This window comes from Sciurus vulgaris (genome assembly GCF_902686455.1).
Source record: "Sciurus vulgaris genome assembly, chromosome: 2".
Taxonomy (NCBI): domain Eukaryota; kingdom Metazoa; phylum Chordata; class Mammalia; order Rodentia; family Sciuridae; genus Sciurus; species Sciurus vulgaris.
Genome location: NC_136462.1, coordinates 118,587,540 through 118,606,724, shown reverse-complemented (window position 1 = coordinate 118,606,724; position 19,185 = coordinate 118,587,540). Strand labels below are relative to the sequence as shown.

General features: G+C 37.3%; 1 protein-coding gene across 1 annotated transcript in view; it reads left to right on the top strand.

Annotated features, from left to right (window-relative positions):
• The window catches only part of MYO9A (myosin IXA), a 285,639-nt gene that overhangs the window by 46,773 nt on the left and 219,681 nt on the right, over window positions 1-19,185 (top strand). The window contains 1 exon segment of the mRNA XM_079123120.1: window positions 3,194-4,107. Coding sequence (XP_078979246.1) covers window positions 3,268-4,107 — 840 coding nt within the window. The 5' untranslated portion in view covers window positions 3,194-3,267.

The following is a 19,185-nucleotide window of genomic DNA, read 5'->3' as shown; positions in this document are numbered from 1 at the left end:
AGTTGTAAAATGTCAAAAGATTTTTTTTATGGTAGTAAACATGCTCATGTTAAAATTATTATGGTAAGTGGCCAAATTAAAGAACATCAAATTTTGGAGGTATGTTTCTCATTTATCAATTTATTACAGAATTGTGATAATTAAGATGGACTCAGGGATAGAGAAATAGAGTTGTGGAACAGAATACAAAACCTAGAACACATTGTTAGGTACATGGAATTTGCTACCTAGCAAAAGTGGCATTATACATCATTGCAGAGAAGTAGACGGTTAGGTACTGGTTAATTGTTATTTTGAGTTGGAGTGAAAAATTAAGAGCCCTGTCTCACAATATCCTGAAAATAGATTATAAAAATTTAAAGACCTAAAAAATAATAACAAAAATCTCAGACCTTTTGTAAGAAAAAATAGTATAACTTTATGTCCTCAGCATAAGGAAGTATTTAAAAAAAAAAAAAAAACTACCAGGAGATAATAATATGTAAACTTTAGAGCCAAACTGCCTGCTTCAAATCTTAATGTTATTATATTCTAGTTATGATTTTGGGCAAGTTACATAATCTTTCTGCATTTGTTCTGTCATTTGTAAAGTGAGGATGACAATGATAAAAACTGTAAGGGAGAAATTATAAAGATTTATGTGAAGTAAAATGTCTAGTAAAACAAGCATGCATTAAGAATGAACTACAACTGTTTTTAATGTTGTTCACTAAAAAAGAAACAACCCGGGTGCAGAGGCTTTCGTTTGTAATCTCATCTGTTTGGGAGGTTTATGAAAGAACATTGAGGTCGAGGCCACCTTGGGCCTTCTGGACTCCTGTCTCAAAAAATTGTGGGTGTAACTAAGTGGTATTATGTTTGCCTAACACGAGTGAGGCCTTAGGTTCAATTTCCAGTGCCTTGGGTGCAGTTGGAGAGAAAAAAGAAACAAAGCACAAGCTATAAATGATCAATAAATTTGCTCATTAAAAACTTCTCTGTAACAAAATGTATTTTAAATAAAAGAGAAAAATAAGTCCCTGGTTGGTAGAAGATTTTACCACACATTCAACTGAAAACTGATTAACATCAGGATATTAATATATGGAAAACTCATTTAAAGTGATAAGGAGAGGACAACTTTTTAGCAACTTAGTCCAAATGGCAAATGAGAGGATTAAAGTTGTTAGTCCTCACTAGTAATCGAGGAGATACAAATTAAAGGATAATCTTTTTGTTCTTTAGATTGGCAGAAACTCAGTATTCTGATAATATTGACTTTTAATAAGGAAACAGAAAAGTCTAAACTCTGCTGCATTTGTTTGAAATGAACAATGGAGTAACCTTTTTTGGAATGCTTTTTGTTAATATCTGGCAAAGTCAAAGATACTCCAAATGTATAGTAATTTCACTTTTAAGTGTAAAGAGAAATTCTAGCAAAAATACATGAGGAGGCATGTATGAGAATTGCAGCATTGTTTTCATAGTATAATTAAAAAATTTTTTTAGTAGTCAGTGGACCTTTTATTTTTATTTATTAATTTATATGTGGTGCTGAGAATTGAATCCAGTGCCTTCCACGTGCTAGGCAAGCACCCTACACTGAGCAACAATACCAGCCCTTCATAGTGTAATGTCGGAACCATTGAAATATTCACTAGGACAACAGTAAATAACTGGTAGAATCATAAAATGTGATGTTATTTAGCCATTATTGAACTTTACATCTGTTAGTAAAAAATACGATATTAAACTAAAGTGAGAAGTAGTCTGTGTGATATCATGTCTTAGAGCTTAAAAATTAAAACTATATTATATATAAATTATGGAGACTCACAGGTATTACAGGTACAAAATCATGGAATAATAACAACTTCAGGTTGGTGATTATCTATGTAGGGCAAAGGAGGGAGCTTTAACTGTTTTTAATACATGTGTTTATAAAAATGATTTTGAGCGATAGCTGTTTTCATACTTGCTGAATTTGAGTGGTAGATATATGGTTGCTTTTTATACGTTCCATAATCTGTGTGTTTGAAAGATCATCTAGGAAAAAGATCAACTAATTTTCTTGATTAGAGGATCTTGACAAATATTTGGTAGTGTGATATTGAAATAACTGAAGGTATTTTTTTTTTGTTTTTAAAATAGTACATGTGTTAAAGGACGAAATAAGTAAAAAGAAAGATTGATAACAAATGAGAATGGCGTTTTAGTGGGACACAGTATTAATGGAGATAATAAGAAGTAGGTTTTGTTAGTTCTGGAAAGGATGTAGAACAATTTTTCTCTGTACACAGGAACTGAAGGATAGAGATGAAATGAAAATAGGAATAAATTGAGGTAGAGGAACAATTTGAAGGTAATAATTTTCTCAGTGAGGTATAAAAGTGTGATATATGGGGATTTTGAGAGGATTGGTAGGGTATGTGGAATGGGATGGGGTTAGAAATATAGAATAGTAACATCAAAAGACAAAAGGAAGTTGAATAAAACCTATAATGATGCCTACTTGTATAATCTTGTTGGTTTTCCTTAGTATATCCAGCAGAATCTTTTTCTTGCTCTTGTCAAACTCTGTCCTTCCACCTTGGGTGAAGGGGAGAGTCACAGCCCAGAGTTCTTTGAAAATATGGCTATTTATATAACAGGTTTTTCTTATTGCTTTCTTGATTGTAATGTTAATTTTAATTTTTCTCATTTCATCTTACTGTTCTTAATGCAGTTCACAGAATTTTTGCACCATTGAAGGCATTCTTTCTTATTTTTGTATCATCTTTAAGAGATTTGGTTGCAAGGTGACTAGCTTTGTGTAATTATTTTGTCCCTTAATCCAGTCTTTAGTGAATAAAGAACAAACTTGTTTTAAAAAAAATTATTTAAATTGGTTCTAATTTGTTGCACTCATTTGAAATACCAGGGGAAAATAAATTTCCATTTTACTTTTTGAATTCTGAATTGTTGATAAAACAAAACATTGAAATATATATTTTTTTCCAGTTACTATTTTAGAAAGCACTCTTATTTGGACAGTAAAACAATATTATATGGTCTCAATGAGACTATTTACAATACTTGTTCCTGTATGGAGAGTTACAATTTTGTGTTGTAAAAGATGTATATAATGAACATATTTGTTAAATCTTTCTTTCTTGAGCATCAGAAAGCAATGTGTAATATGACTTGTAAATGTTTCACATCTTTTATGTTACAGTTCTTTTGCCAAGAAAATGATTTGCATGATCTTGAACAACACATACTATCTATGCTGATGGGACAGGATCCAATATGAATATAAGTGATGGAGGAAGACGACGCTTTGAGGATAATGAACATATATTACGTATATATCCTGGGACAATTTCAGAAGGGACAATCTACTGTCCAGTTCCTGCCAGAAAAAGCACCACAGCTGCTGAGGTGATTGACACTCTTATAAATAAACTTCATCTTGACAAAACAAAATGTTATGTTTTAGCAGAGGTAAAGGAATTTGGTGGAGAAGAATGGATACTCAATCCAACAGACTGTCCAGTTCAGCGAATGATGTTGTGGCCACGAATGGCTCTGGAAAATCGCTTAAGTGGAGAGGACTACCGCTTTCTTTTGCGAGAAAAAAACCTTGATGGATCAATCCATTATGGTAGCCTTCAGTCATGGCTTCAGGTAACGGAAGAACGACGCAGGATGATGGAGCGAGGTTTTCTTCCACAACCTCAACAGAAAGACTTTGATGATTTATGTAGCTTACCTGACTTGAATGAGAAAACTCTCTTAGAAAACCTACGAAATCGCTTTAAGCATGAAAAAATCTATACCTACGTTGGCAGTATTCTAATAGTTATTAACCCATTCAAATTTCTTCCTATTTATAACCCTAAATATGTCAAAATGTATGATAACCACCAATTGGGAAAACTTGAGCCCCATATATATGCTGTGGCTGATGTAGCTTATCATGCTATGCTTCAGCGTAAAAAGAATCAGTGCATTGTGATTTCAGGAGAGAGTGGTTCTGGGAAGACTCAAAGCACAAACTTTCTTATTCACCACCTTACTGCACTCAGTCAGAAAGGATTTGCCAGTGGAGTAGAACAGATTATTCTTGGAGCTGGACCAGTACTTGAGGTAAGTATATCGAAATAGTTTTCTTATCTTGAAACATTTAAAAAAAAATACCTGGTACATGTGAGAAGATGAAATAAAACTAGATATAGATTAATTATCAAGGGAGACAGGAAGATGGCAAAGCAGAAAAGGTAATGATGAAAATTAAAGGGTGTGAGAGTAGTAAATTATTTTTTGGGAAGAGTATATTTTGGTCAGTCATTAGTGATGCAAAGATACATGACTGGAATGATATCTTTTCCTCAGAAAGGTAGAAAGCAGAGCAGGAGTACTGTAATTGGGTATGGAAGTAGATAGTTGGGGAAAACATTCTTGCCATTTTATTTATTGACCTCTTTAACCTTAATAAGTGTTTCTGGCATTCAAATTATTAAGGTTTTATTTGAATTATTAAGGATTCAAAAATATAGAGAATAGCCAGGCACAGTGGCACAGACCTCTGATCCCAGCAACTCAGGTGGCTGAGGCAGGAGGATTGCAAGTTTGTGGCCAGTCTCAGTAAATCAGTGAGGCTGTAAGCAACTGAGTGAGACCCTGTATCAAAATGAAAAGATAGAAAGGGCTGGAGATGTAGCACAGTGGTAAAGCACCCCTAGGTTCAAATTCCCCGTAAAAACTGCCCCCATAATGTAGAGATTATTGGTGTGTGGGATGTTGTAGAAGTATTACTAAGTCATATTGAAAGAGAATACAGAAAGACAATGCATTGATCTCACTGGTATATGTAATCTGAAAAAGTCAAATGCATAAAAACAGAAAAATAATGGTTATCACTTAACATGATATTCTCCAATTTCATCCATTTGCCTGCAAATGCCATAACTGTATCATTCTTTATGGATGAGTAATATTCCATTGTGTATATATATATATATATATATATATATACACACACACCACAGTTTCTTTATGCATTCATCAATTGAAGGACATCTAGGTTGGTTCCACAATCAGGCTATTGTGAATTGAGCAGCTATGAACATTGATGTGGCTGTATCTCTGTAGTATGCTGATTTTAAGTCCTTTGGGTATAGGCCGAGGAGTGGGATAGCTGGGTCAAATGGTGGTTCCATTCCAAGATTTCTAAGGAATCTTCACACTGCTTTCCAGAGTGGCTGCACTAATTTGCAGCCCCACCAGCAATGTATGAATGTACCTTTCTCCCCACATTCTCGCCAACACCTGTTGTTGCTCGTATTCTTGATAATCGCCATTCTAATTGGGGTGAGATGGAATCTTAGGGTGGTTTGATTTGCATTTCTCTTATTACTAGAGATGTTGAGCATTTTTCCATATGTTTGTTGATTGCTTGTAGATCTTCTTCTGTGAAGTGTCTATTCATTTCCTTAGCCCATTTGTCGACTGGATTATTTGTATTCTTAGAGTAGAGTTTTTTGAGTTCTTTATAGATTCTGGAGATTAGTGCTCTATCTGAAGTATGATTGACAAAGATATTCTCCCACTCTGTAGGCTCTTTCTTCGCATCGTTGATAGTTTCCTTTGCTGAGAGAAAGCTTTTTAGTTTGAATCTATCCCAGTTATTGATTCTTGCTTTTATTTCTTGTGCTATGGGAGTCCTGTTAAGGAAGTCTGGTCCTAAGCCGACATGTTGAAGATCTGGACCTACTTTTTCTTCTATAAGATGCAGGGTCTCTGGTCTGATTCCGAGGTCCTTAATCCATTTTGAGTTTAGTTTCGTGCATGGTGAAAGATATGGGTTTAGTTTCATTCTATTGCATATGGATTTCCAATTCTCCCAGCACCATTTGTTGAAGAGGCTATCTTTTCTCCATTGCATATTTTTGGCACCTTTGTCTAGTATGAGAAAATTGTGTTTATTTGGGTTTGTGTCCGTGCCCTCTATTTTGTACCATTGATCTACCTTTCTATTTTGGTACCAATACCATGCCGTTTTTGTTACTATTGCTTTGTAGTAGAGTTGAAGATCTGGTATTGCAATACCCCCTGTTTCACTCTTCCTGCTATGGATTGCTTTAGCTATTCTGGGTTTCTTATTCTTCCAGATGAATTTCATAATTGCTTGCTCTATTTCTGTGAGGTACGTCATTGGGATTTTAATTGGAATTACTTTGAATTTGTATAGCACTTTAGGTAGTATGGCCATTTTGACAATATTAATTCTTCCTATCCAAGGACATGGAAGATCTTTCCATCTTCTAAGTTGTTCTTTAATTTCTTTCCTTAGTGTTCTGTAGTTCTCATCCTAGAGGTCTTTCACCTCTTTTGTGAGATTGATTCCCAAGTATTTTATTTTTTTCGAGGCTATTGTGAATGGGGTAGTTTTCCTAATTTCTCTTTCTGAAGATTCATCACTTATGTATACAAATGCGTTGGATTTATGAGCATTGATCTTGTAACCTGCTACTTTACTGAATTCAGTTATGAGTTCTAAGAGTTTTCTGGTGGAATTTCCAGGTTCCTCTAAATATATAATCATGTCATCAGCGAACAGGGATAGTTTGAGTTCCTCTTTTCCAATTCGTATCCCTTTAATTTCTTTGGTTTGTCTAATGCTCTGGCTAGAGTCTCAAGAATAATGTTGAATAGAAGTGGTGAAAGAGGGCATCCCTGCCTTGTTCCAGTTTTTAGGCGGAATGCTTTCAGTTTTTCACCATTTAGAATAATATTAGCCATGGGCTTAGCGTAGATGGCCTTTACAATGTTAAGGAATGTTCCCACTATCCCTATTTTTTCTAGTGTTTTGAGCATGAAGGGGTGCTGTGTTTTATCAAATGCTTTTTCTGCATCTATTGAAATAATCATGTGATTCTTGACTTTAAGTCTATTGATATGGTGAATTCCATTTATTAATTTCCTGATGTTGAACCAACCTTGCATCCCTGGGATGAAACCCACTTGATCATGGTGCACTATCTTTTTAATATGTTTTTGTATGCGATTTGTGATGTTCATTAAGGATATTGGTCTGAAATTTTCTTTCCTTGATGAGTCTCTGTCTGGTTTAGGTATCAGGGTGATATTGGCTTCATAGAATGAGTTTGGGAGGGTTCCCTCCTCTTCTATTTTATGGAATACTTTGCGAAGTATTGGAATGAGCTCTTCTTTAAAGATTTTGTAGAACTTGGCTGAGAACCCATCTGGTCCCGGACTTTTCTTTGTTGGTAGGCTTTTGATGACTTCTTCTATTTCCGTACTTGAAATTGGTCTATTTAAATTGTGTATGTCCTCCTCGTTCAGTTTAGGCAATTCATATGTCTCTAGAAACCTGTTGATGTCTTCGAAATTTTCTATTTTGTTGGAGTATAGATTTTCAAAATAGCTTCTAATTATGTTTTGTATTTCACTTGTGTCTGTTGTGATATTTCCTTGTTCATTCCAAATTTTAGTGATTTGGGTTTTCTCTCGTCTTCTCTTTGTTAGTGTGGCTAAAGGTTTATCAATTTTGTTTATTTTTTCGAAGAACCAACTATTTATTTTGTCAATTTTTTGTATTGTTTCTTTTGTTTCAATTTCATTGATTTCAGCTCTGAGTTTAACTATTTCCTGTCTTCTACTACTTTTGGTGCTGTTCTGTTCTTCTTTTTCTAGGGCTTTGAGCTGTAGTGTTAGGTTGTTTATTTGTTGAGTTTTACTTCTTTTATTAAATGCGCTCCATGAAATAAATTTCCCTCTAAGTACAGCTTTCATAGTGTCCCAGAGATTTTGATATGATGTTTCTTTGTTCTCATTTACCTCTAAGAATTTTTTAATTTCCTTCCTAATATCTTCTGTTATCCATTCATCATATAATAGCATATTGTTTAATCTCCAGATGTTGGAATAGTTTCTGTGTTTTACTCTTTCATTTATTTCTAACTTCAATCCATTATGATCTGATAGAATACAAGGTAGTGTCTCTGTCTTCTTGTACTTGCTAACATTAGCTTTGTGGCATAATATATGGTCTATTTTAGAGAAGGATCCATGCGCTGCTGAGAAGAAAGTGTATTTGCTCTTGGTTGGATGGTATATTCTATAAATGTCCGTTAAGTCTAAATTATTGATTGTGTTATTGAGATCTATGGTTTCTTTGTTCAATTTTTTCTGGAAGATCTGTCCAGTGGTGAGAGAGGCGTGTTAAAATCACCTAGTATTATTGTGTTATGGTCTATTTGGTTTCTGAAATTGAGAAGGATTTGTTTGACATACATGGATGAGCCACTGTTTGGGGCATAGATGTTTATGATTGTTATATCTTGCTGATTTATGCTTCCCTTAAGCAGTATGAAATGACCTTCTTTATCCCTTCTGACTATTTTTGGCTTGAAGTCCACATTATCTGAAATGAGGATGGATACTCCAGCTTTTTTGCTGAGTCCATGTGCATGGTATGTTTTCCCCCATCCTTTCACCTTTAGTCTATGGGTATCTTTTTCTATGAGGTGAGTCTCTTGCAGGCAACATATTGTTGGATCCTTCTTTTTAATCCAATCTGCCAGTCTATGTCTTTTGATTGATGAATTCAGGCCATTAACATTCAGGGTTATTATTGAGATATGATTTGCTTTCCTGGTCATATGGTTCATTTTTAAAATTTTATTTATTTATTTATTTGACACTACTTGGTTCCTCCTTTATTTGACAATTCCTTTAGGATAATTCCTCCCTTTGCTGATTTGCTTCTTTGTTTTTCATCTCTTCCTCATGAAATATTTTGCTGAGAATGTTCTGTAATGCTGGCTTTCTTTTTGTAAATTCTTTTAGCTTTTGTTTATCATGGAAGGATTGTATTTCTTCGTCAAATTTGAAGGTAAGTTTTGCTGGGTATAAGATTCTTGGTTGGCATCCATTTTCTTTCAGGGCTTGAAAAATGTTGTTCCAGGCCCTTCTAGCTTTTAGGGTCTGGATTGAAAAATCTGCTGATATCCATATTGATTTCCCCCTGAATGTAATTTGGTTCTTTTCTCTCACAGCCTTTAAAATTCTGTCTTTATTTTGTATGTTAGGTATTTTCATTATAATATGCCTTGGTGTGGGTCTGTTGTAATTTTGTGTATTTGGAGTCCTATAAGCCTCTTGAACTTGATTTTCCATTTCATTCTTCAGATTTGGGAAATTTTCTGATATTGTTTCATTGAATAGATTGTTCATTCCTTTGGCTTGTTTCTCTAGGCCTTCCTCAATCCCAATAATTCTTAAATTTGGCCTTTTCATTATATCCCATAGTTCTTGTAGATTCTGTTCATGATTTCTTACCATCTTCTCTGTTTGTTCAATTTTGTTTTCAAGGTTAAATATTTTGTTTTCAATGTCTGAAAACATTTTCAGACATTTATTAAACATTTTGTTCTGTCTTCCAGGTGTTCTATCCTACTGGATATGCTTTCTAAGGAGTTCTTAATTTGGTTTATTGTTTCCTTCATGTCAAGGATTTCTGTTTGTTTTTTTTTTTCAATATCTCTAACTCTTTATTGAAATGATCTTTTGCTTCCTGTATTTGCTCTTTTAACTGTTGATTGGTGCGATCATTCAATGTCTGCATTTGCTCTTTCATCTCATCCTTCAGTGTGTGCATTTGCTCTTTCATCTCATCGTTTGCTTTCCTGATCATTTTAATTATGTACATTCTGAACTCCTTTTCTGTCATTTCTTCTGCCCTGCTGTCATTGGGTTTTATTGATGTAACATCTAGATTTGTTTGCAGCATTTTCTTTCCTTGTTTTCTCATATTATTCAGGTATCAGTGGACCGCTGAGATATTGTAGATTTCCTCTGTTGACTTACAATGTCCTTGAAGATTTGTATATATATCCCCTCTTAGCCTTCAGTAGGCTGAAGTCTTGGAGGAAGTTGATAATGCTCCACAAGGAACCTGCCTCTCTAGGAGTGGTGGCCTTCAGGTGGGGTATATTCCCTGCTAGTGGGCAGAGGTGCCTCTACTTGTTGACCAATGGTCATCCAAAGGGGAACTAGGCTGCGGGCTGAGGCAAGGCCTGTTTGGGCCTGTGTCTCTGGTTTTTCCGTCCTTTTGGGGAAACCTCACCCGGCAGGGAAGACTCACCTGGTGGGGAGGTCTCACTGGTCAGTTCCCTCCTAGAGGTTCCCCTCAATTTACAGCTACCGCCTGGGCTGGGCTGCCTTCCTCTGCAAAGTTCCCAGGGGCCCGGCCCTACCTCCTGGGCCTGGGAGCCTCACCCTTCGCAGATGAATCTCCTTAGGCTGCCCCTCCTCAGAGAATCTGCCTGCAGTCCTGGAACCTTCGCTCTGCCCCTAAGCGTGTCTCTGTGCGGCTCTTCCACCCAGAAGCCTCCTAGATCCTGGGACCCTGCTCTGCACCTAATCGCCTGGCTATGCGGCCCCTCCTCTGAGCAGCCACCTGGGGCCCCGTACAATCGCTCTGAGTCCCAGAGACCCGCCGCACGCCTCTTCCTCCAGACAGCCGCTCTGTATTCCGGTGTGGTCACTAGGAGTCCAAGCAACTCACTGTGTGCCTCCTCCTCCCACCAACCGCCTGTTGCCCTGGGCAATCACTCCGAGGCGAAGTGACCCGTCCTGTTCTTCCTCCTCCTCCAGGTAACCCCCTGGATGTTCAGGAGCGGTCGCTCTGAGTGGCTCTGAATCCTCGTGACCCACTGCATCCCTCCTCTGGGCAGCTGCCCGGAGCTCTGGTGTGGCCACTCGAGACCAAGCGACCCACCGCCCTCCTCCTCCAGGCAGCTGCCCTGTGTTCAGGAGCGGTCGCTTTAAGTCCAAACCACTCACCCGTTGCCTCCTCCTCTGAGCAGCCGCCTGGAGCTCTAATGCAGTCACTACGAGTCCAAACGACCCTCCGCGCTCCTCCTCCTCCTCCTCCCTCTCCTACTCCTCAGGGCAGGCCCCCGTGTTCAGAAGTGGTCTGAGTCCAAACAGCTCGCCACCCAGCTCCTCCTCTGGCAACCGCCTGTAGCTCTGGTGCAGTCACTCCGAATCCAAGTGGCCACGCTCCTCCTCCTCCTACTCAGGGCAGGCCCCGGTGTTAAGAAGCGGTCGCTCTGAGTCCAAACAGCTCACCGTGCAGCTCCTCCTCTGGCAACCGCCTGTAGCTCTGGTATAGCCACTCCGAATCCAAGCGGCCACGCTCCTCCTCCTTCTCCTCAGGGGAGGCCCCGGTGTTCTGAGTCCACACAGCTCTCCTCGCCGCTCCTCCCCTGGGCAGCCACTGGAGCCCCAGTGGTTGCTCTGATTCCCAGTGCTGTGCTGAGCAGCCTCCTCTACGACGCTCCCAGTTGTCCGAGTTCACTGCTCCAGCGGGGGGAGGGGTGTCTCGCCGGGCAGCTCTACTTCACAACGTTCCCTGCGTTCCGGGACTACCATCCCATCTGGGACGCCTCCCCAACGGAAGAGACTCACCCGGCTGCTTTGAGTTGGTCCCAAGTCTCTCAATATCTCCTCTTTTGAATCCTGAGTCCTGGAGCAACATGAAATGCAGCCACCCTCTAGTCCGCCATCTTGAAACCTCAAAAATTTCTTTTAGTTATATGTGACCATAGTGACTTCATTTTTATGTGGCTCTGAGGATCGAACCCAGTGCCTCACATGTGTTAGGCAAGTACTCTACCACTGAGCTACAACCCCAGCCCCTCAGTACTTTTTCTTGAGAGACTATTTTTTCTTCACTTTATTGCCTGAGAAAAAAATCATTTTTGGACAGTGTTTGTAAACCAGTGTTGGTACAGTTCTTCTTTCTAGCAGGTAAAGAGAATTTTCCAGGGCTAATTTATTTTCTCATTGAAAATGTCTTTATTTCTAGATGTCCTCTCCTCTGCTCAGGTGGTCCAAATTGCTCTGCTACAGAAGATCCATAGGGAGAATAGGATAGGTACCTTGAAAGCCAGGAAATATTGAGAGCAAAATGTCAAGTAGGGAGAGAGAAGGATGTTGGAGTATGACTAGTCAGCAACTCCTGACTCCTCCACAGCCCAGAGAGGACGAGGTGAAGCAACGGCTGACTGGAGAGATCAGTGAGAGAGTAAATGCTCTAAGACTCAGTATTGGACAGTATGAGACTTGAAGAGTTATCACAATGGAAAATAAGGACAGAGGGTTCCTTAACCTTGAACCTGGATCAGGGTGGGATGAAGGGGGAGGGGCAATGGAGAAAAAGGGAGAGGAAAAGCACAAAAGTTCACTTACTTAACAGCTGGGAAGAAAAACAAAGTTAAAACGTGGCAGGAACAGCGGATTCAGTGAAGGAAGATAAAGCAGTTTAAATCCAGTTGTGGACTGAAAGCCATGCTGGCTATGGCATCCATTTTGTGGAGTCTGCAGGTGGTCAGCTTCTCTAAAATAAATCAACAGTGCTTCTCCCCATCTTCAGATAGTAACAAATAAAATTTGAGGGAGTACTTCTGTAGGAGGATGTCTCATTTATTTGTCTGGAAGGACCTTGAGGGATGGGTACTAGTCAAAAGTTGCTGAAACTCCTCCTTCCTCATTGAAGACAGGGGGAGTGAGGTGGAGCAGACCATAGAGCTGGTCATTCCCAGGAAGAGCTAACCTGACTCAGCTCTCCACATATCCTCCACAGGAGCTCAGGCAGAAACTGGAATGGATGCCCATGATTCACAGCCATGGGCAGTGAGAGCTTAGGCACAGGTGAAAAGGCTGTTTTATGTCCTGGACAGTTGGTGGGGGGGTGGTTGGCACCTGTGGTTTGCAACCATTTGGGGAACTTGGACCAACTAAACCAATTACTGGTGTATAGAGAGAGACATTGCCCCAGGATCTGCCTTGGTTTAGGGGAACACTTGTGTGCTACAGACCAGCCACAAAGAACCCAGAACAACAGGTCAGGTGTTTGCAGACAACCACCAGCCTCTATGCTACTTGGAAAAGAGCCTGTGGAGGGAAGTGGGTGTGTGTTGTCCAGCTACAGTCAGCGATAGCCCTGAGCTATGTGCCACGTGCTATTGACACACATCAGAAACACCTACCAGATGCAGCACAGCAACTCTCTGAGTCTCTGGCCTTAGGCCCCTGAGTTGATAAAAGGAGAACTGGGTGGTAGAAGTTGCATAGCAAACAGGGGCATGACTCCTGTGCCTTAGCACTTCTCCAGGGATCCAAAGGTGAAGAATGTTGAGCATTCTCTAATGGTTCCAAATCCTGATAAAATCCAAACCAGATAATTGTAAACAGCTCTAACATCAGCTTTGATCATACATATATTACTCATTTTGATTTGAGAGTTGTTACCCTAAAATTCGATATTGTGCCCTCAGCCCATTTGATTATATTTCTTCTGACGTTTTAAAGCATTTATTGGTGTCATTCTCTTTGTTTTCTTAGCTCAGATTTACATTTGCTCCTCTTAGCCCCTCTTTTCTGTCTCACATTACTTGCTACTGCCTTAAATCCCCCTGCCCCATCTTTTTCTTCTTTTTACCTTGGTTTGTATAATTCTTTTCCTATCTTTTCTTTGTTTCTCTTCTTTTGCCCAATTTTTCCTTTCTCCCCTTTTCAGCCCCTATATAGTAGTCATTTTACGATCATTAGCAACTAATTTGCCAACCTATTCCAGAACATTACTACAAGTTTATACCTGGGTCAGAGAAACTGTGGAGAATATTGTCAACAAGTTTTTCTTTTTTTCTGAAGTTGATTAGTATGTAGCTTTGCTCTGAAGTAATTGTAGTAAATAGGGTTTAATGTCTTCTCTCAAAGTGGTGCTTATAGTGGGAATAGCAGAGTACACATAGCGAAAGTATTAGTATCTGGATGTTCACCCAGCCTGGGGCTCTTAAGAAAAGGAAACTCACAAGTCCCTTTTGTAACAGAAAAACAAACAAACAATAATCACCCCAACAGAGGGGTAGACATACAAGAGTGTGAGCAAGGACACAAGTCACCCAAAATAGCCCACGACCCTTCAACAACTGATCCCATTGACACCACAGTAGAGAATATGTTGGAGAAATAATTTAGAAAATTCAGTTTTATGTTCAGTGAGCTAAAAGAAAATGTAAGGAATGAACTTACAAAATACAGAAAGTAAAAGATTATTTCAAAAAAAGAGGTTCTGAAAAAGAACCAAATGGATATTGTAGAATTGACTCAATAAATTTAAAAATTCAGTGGAAAGCATCACCTGTATATTAGACTGCTTAGAAGATATTTTCTCAGGCCTTGAAGACAGAAGTATATGATCTTGAAAAATAAAGGTGATAATATATAATATATAGGAAACCATGACCAGAATATTCGCGATATCTGGGATAATATTAAGAGACCAAATTTGAGAATCTTTGGTGTAGGGCAGGGGTTGCAGCTCAGTGGTAAAGCATTTGGCTAGCATATGTGAGGCATGGGTTTGATTCTCAGCACTGCATATAAATAAATAATATTAACTAAATAAGTATTAAGTAATTATTAACTAAAAAAATTAAAAAAAAAAAAAAAGAATCATGGGAGTGGAAGTAAGCTCCAGAATACAAACCAAAGGAATGCACAATCTTTTCAATGAAATAATAACAAAAATATCCAAATATTAGGAATGAGATGGAAATCTAATTGTAAGAGGCCAACATAACCTCAAACAAGCAAGATAGAAAAAGATCCTCTCCAAGACACATTACAATAAAAGTACCTAATATACAGAATAAGGATAGAATTTTAAAAACTGCAAGAGAAAGGTCACATTTAGAGGTGAGCCACTTTGGATTTCAACTGACTTCTCATCCCAGACCCTAAAGACCAGAAGAAAACAAGTGCCAACCTAGATTGCTCTGTCCAGCAAAACTATCCTTCATAATTAAAGATGAAATAAGCAGAAACTAAAAGAATTCATAGCCACGAAGCATGAATTATAAAACATAATGAAATATTTCATGTAGAAGAAATGAAAAATAAAAATGGTTTATGGGTGAATTGTACCAGAAGAATAGTCAGGTAAAGGTGAATCAAGCCTGAATTAAGCATTAGAAATAAAATGGCAGGACTTAAAAAATCATATCTCTATAATAACATTGAATGTAAATTCTCCAATCAAAAGACATAGGTTGGCAGATTGGATTGAAAAACAAGACCCAACCATATGGTATTTACAAGAGATTCAGTCTTAAAGGCAGGGACATTCACAGACTGAAGATGAAAGAATGGGAAAAGATTTGTCATGCAAATGGAAACTGAAAGCAAGCAGGAGTAACTATTCTTATATCAGACAAAGTAGCCTTCTAGCCAAAATTAATCAGAAGAGACAAAGGTGGTCATTTTCATAGTGGTTAAGAGAATCATCCACAAGATGTAGTAATCGTAAATATTTATTCCCCAAGATATAGTGATTGTAAATATTTATTCCCTACATAAATAAAACAAACCCTTCTCAATATAAAAAGTAGAACACATTACAGTAATAACAGTGATTTCAACACATCTCTCTCATCATTAGATAGAGGTCATCTAGATATAAACTCCGTAAAGATTCTTCAGAACTAAAAAAAATACTATTAAATGTACCTAACAGACATCTATAGATTGTTTCATTCATCAACAGCTTTTTTTCTCAGCAGTACAAGGAACTTTTCTTTAAAATAAATCATATTGTAGGGCACAAAGGAAATCTTAGCAAATACAAAAAAATGTAGAGAATTCCTTGCATTCCTAATCAAATGAAATTAGAAATCAATGATAAGGTAAACAGAAACCATTCTAACATCTGGAGATTGAATAGTATACTTTTGAATGAGTGATGAATCACAAAAGAAAAGGAGAAATAAAATTCTTAGAAATGAATGAGAACAGAGATACAACATATCAAAATCTCTGGGACAGTGTGAAGGCAGTTCTAAGAGGAAAGTTTGTAGCACTGAGTTTCTATATTACGCCTGTAATACCAGTGGCTCGGGAGGCAGACAGTAGGATCATGATATAATCCCAGTGGCTGAGGAGGCTGACAGTAGGATCATGAGTTCAAAGCCAGCTTCAGTAGTGGCGTGGTGTTAAGCAACTTGGTGAGACCCTGCCTCTTAAATAAAATACAAAATAGGGCTGGGGGACGTGGCTCAGTGGGCAAGGGCCCCTGAATTCAATCCCCAGTACAAAAAGAAAAAAAAAATATATGTATATACCAGATCAATAATCTAATGTTACATTTCAAGGCTGTAGAAAAAGAACAACAAACTACAAAATCGGTAAGACAGGAAATAATATTAGAGTCAAAATTCATGAAATTGAGAATTAAAAAAATACAAAGGATCAATGAAACAATTGGTTCTTTGAAAAGATAAAGAAGATTGATAAACCCTCAACCAAACTAATCAAAAGAAAGCAAAGACCCAATCAACAAAATTGGAAACGAATAGGGAAATATCACCACAGCCACTAATGAAATCTAAGCATCATTAGTATTTTAAAACTCTATGCTGCAATAAGCTAGAAAATCTAGAAGATATTCAAAAATTCCTAGAGACAAATGACCTATGTATGAACCATGAGAATATGGAAAACAATATAAACAAACAGACTAATATCAAGCAATGAAATTGAAGTAGCTATTAAAAACCTTACAATAACAGAAAAAAGCCCAGGACCAGATGGATTCTCAGCTGAGTTCTTCCAGACCTTTAAGGAAGATTATGTTAATTCTCTTCAAATTATCTCATGAAATAGAAAAGGAGGAAACATTGCCAAATTCATTCTATGAAGTCAGTGTTACCCTCATATCAAAACCAAACAAAGGCACATTGAGGAAATAAAACTTCATACCCATATGCCTGATGAAGATAGTTGCAAAAATCTTAATAAAATATTGGCAAACTGCATTCAGAAATATATATACCAGATATCTATTAAGTAGATAGTGCAAGATCAAATGGTTTTCATCCTAGGGATGCAAGGTTGTTTGAACATATGTGAATCGGTAAATGTAATTCACCACATAAATTAAGGACTAGAGTTACATGATTATTTCAATAGATACTTTAACATGATTGTTAAAGTCCAAGACTCATTCATTTAAAAAAAAATTGAAAAATGTATGTTTTTTAAAAAAATTATTTATTTAAATTTTTTTATACATGTATATAGGGTAATAATAGCTGTCTCATTCTACTGTCCTTCCAATCCCAACTGCCCCGTCTCTCCCCTCAGCATAATCCAAAGTTCCTTCGTTTTTCCACTTATCAGAGAAAAATTTTATTTTTTTGGGATTGGCTTATTTCACATAGCGTAATGTTCTCTAGTTTCATCCATTTACCTGCAAATGCCGTAATTTATTTCTTCTTTAAGGCTGAGTAGTAGTTCATTGTATATATGTACCACATTTTCTTTATCCATTTATCTGTTGAAGGGCATCTAGGTTGGTTCCATAGTGTAGCTATTGTGAATTGAGCTGCTGTAAACATTGAGGTGGCTGTGTCACTGAAATATGCTGATTTTAAGTCCTTTGACTCTAGGCCAAGGAGTGGGATAACTGGGTAAAAAGGTGGTTCCCATTCTAATTTCTGAGGAATCTCCATACTGCTTTCCAAAGTGGTTTCACTAATCTGCAGTTCTACCAACAATGTATGAGTATACCTTTTTCCCTACATCCTTACCAACACTTATTGCTTGTATTCCTGATAATTGCCGTTCTGAGTGGAATGAGATGAAATCTTATAGTAGTTTTGATTTGCATTTCTTTAATTGCAAGAGATGAACATTTTTTCATATGTTTGTTGATCTATTGTATTTCTTCTCCTGTGAAGTGTCTGTTCAGTTCCTTAGCCCATTTATTGATTGGGTTATTTGTTTTTTTGGTGTTAAGTTTTTTGAGTTCTTTATATATCCTGGAGATTAGTGCTCTGAGGTGCATGTGATAAAGATTTTTTTCCCATTTTGTGGGCTCTTTCTTCATGTTATTGTTTCCTTTGCCGAGAAGAAGCTTTTTAGTTTGAATCCATCCCATTTATTGATTCTTAATTTTACTTCTTGAACTTTAGGAGTCTTGTAAAAGAAGTCAGGACCTGCCATGATGAAGATTTGGGCCTGCTTTTTCTTCTATTAGGTGCAGGGTCTCTGTTCCAGTGCCTAAGTCTTTGATCCATGTTGAGTTGAGTTTTGCGCAGGGTGAGAGAGAGAGGTTTAATTTCATTTTGTTACATATTGATTTCCAGTTTTCCCAGCACCATTTGTTGAATAGGCTATCTTTCCTCCAATGTGTATTTTGGGTACCTTTGTCTAGAGTGAGATAACTGTATTTATGTGGATTTGTCTCTCTGTCTTCTATTTTGTACCATTAACACCTATTGATTTTTAAAGCACTAGAGAAATTAGGGATAGAAGTATCTTATTTCAACATTGTAAAGGCTATTTACAACAAACCCAAGGCTAGCATACTGAGCTGAGAAAAACTAAAAGCATTTCTCCAAGACAGAAACAGTACATGGATGTCTACTTTCCCTGTTCCTATTCAACATAGTCCTTTTAACTCTAGCCAGAGCAATCAGGCAAGAGAAGAAATTAAAGAGATTCAAATAAGAAAATAATTCAGATTTATCTTATTTGCTGTTATCATGATTCTATAATTAGGAACCTCCCGCCCCCAGAAAAATGTAGAAGACTTGTATTTTTTGAATTTATTTTTTGATACTTAGAAATGAACCCAGGAGTGCTTAAACACTGAATCACATCCTCAGCCCTTTTTATTTATTATTTTGAGACAGGGTCTCACTCAGTGGTCTATTTATATAAAGTAATACATAAAATGATATAAAATACTAAAACATTCTACTCTGTGGGTGAACCTTGATAACATTACACTAAGTGAAAGAAACCAGACACACAACTACATGATGCAGGATTCCATTCACATGAAATATCCAGGATAGGTAAATCCTATGAAACAGAAAGAAAATTTAGTTTCCAGGAGTTGAGGGAAGGAGAGAAGGAGAGTGACAATGTAATAATTATGGTGTTTTCTTTTGGAATGAAAATGATTTGTAAGTAGAAAGCGGTAATAGTTGTGCACAACATTGTGAACATACTGAATGCCACTGAATTCTCTACTTTATTTATTTTTTTCTTTTAAAATGTTTTATTTAGGGAATTCTTTTTTTTATTATTTTTTAATTTATATTTATTAAATTATATTTAATTTATATT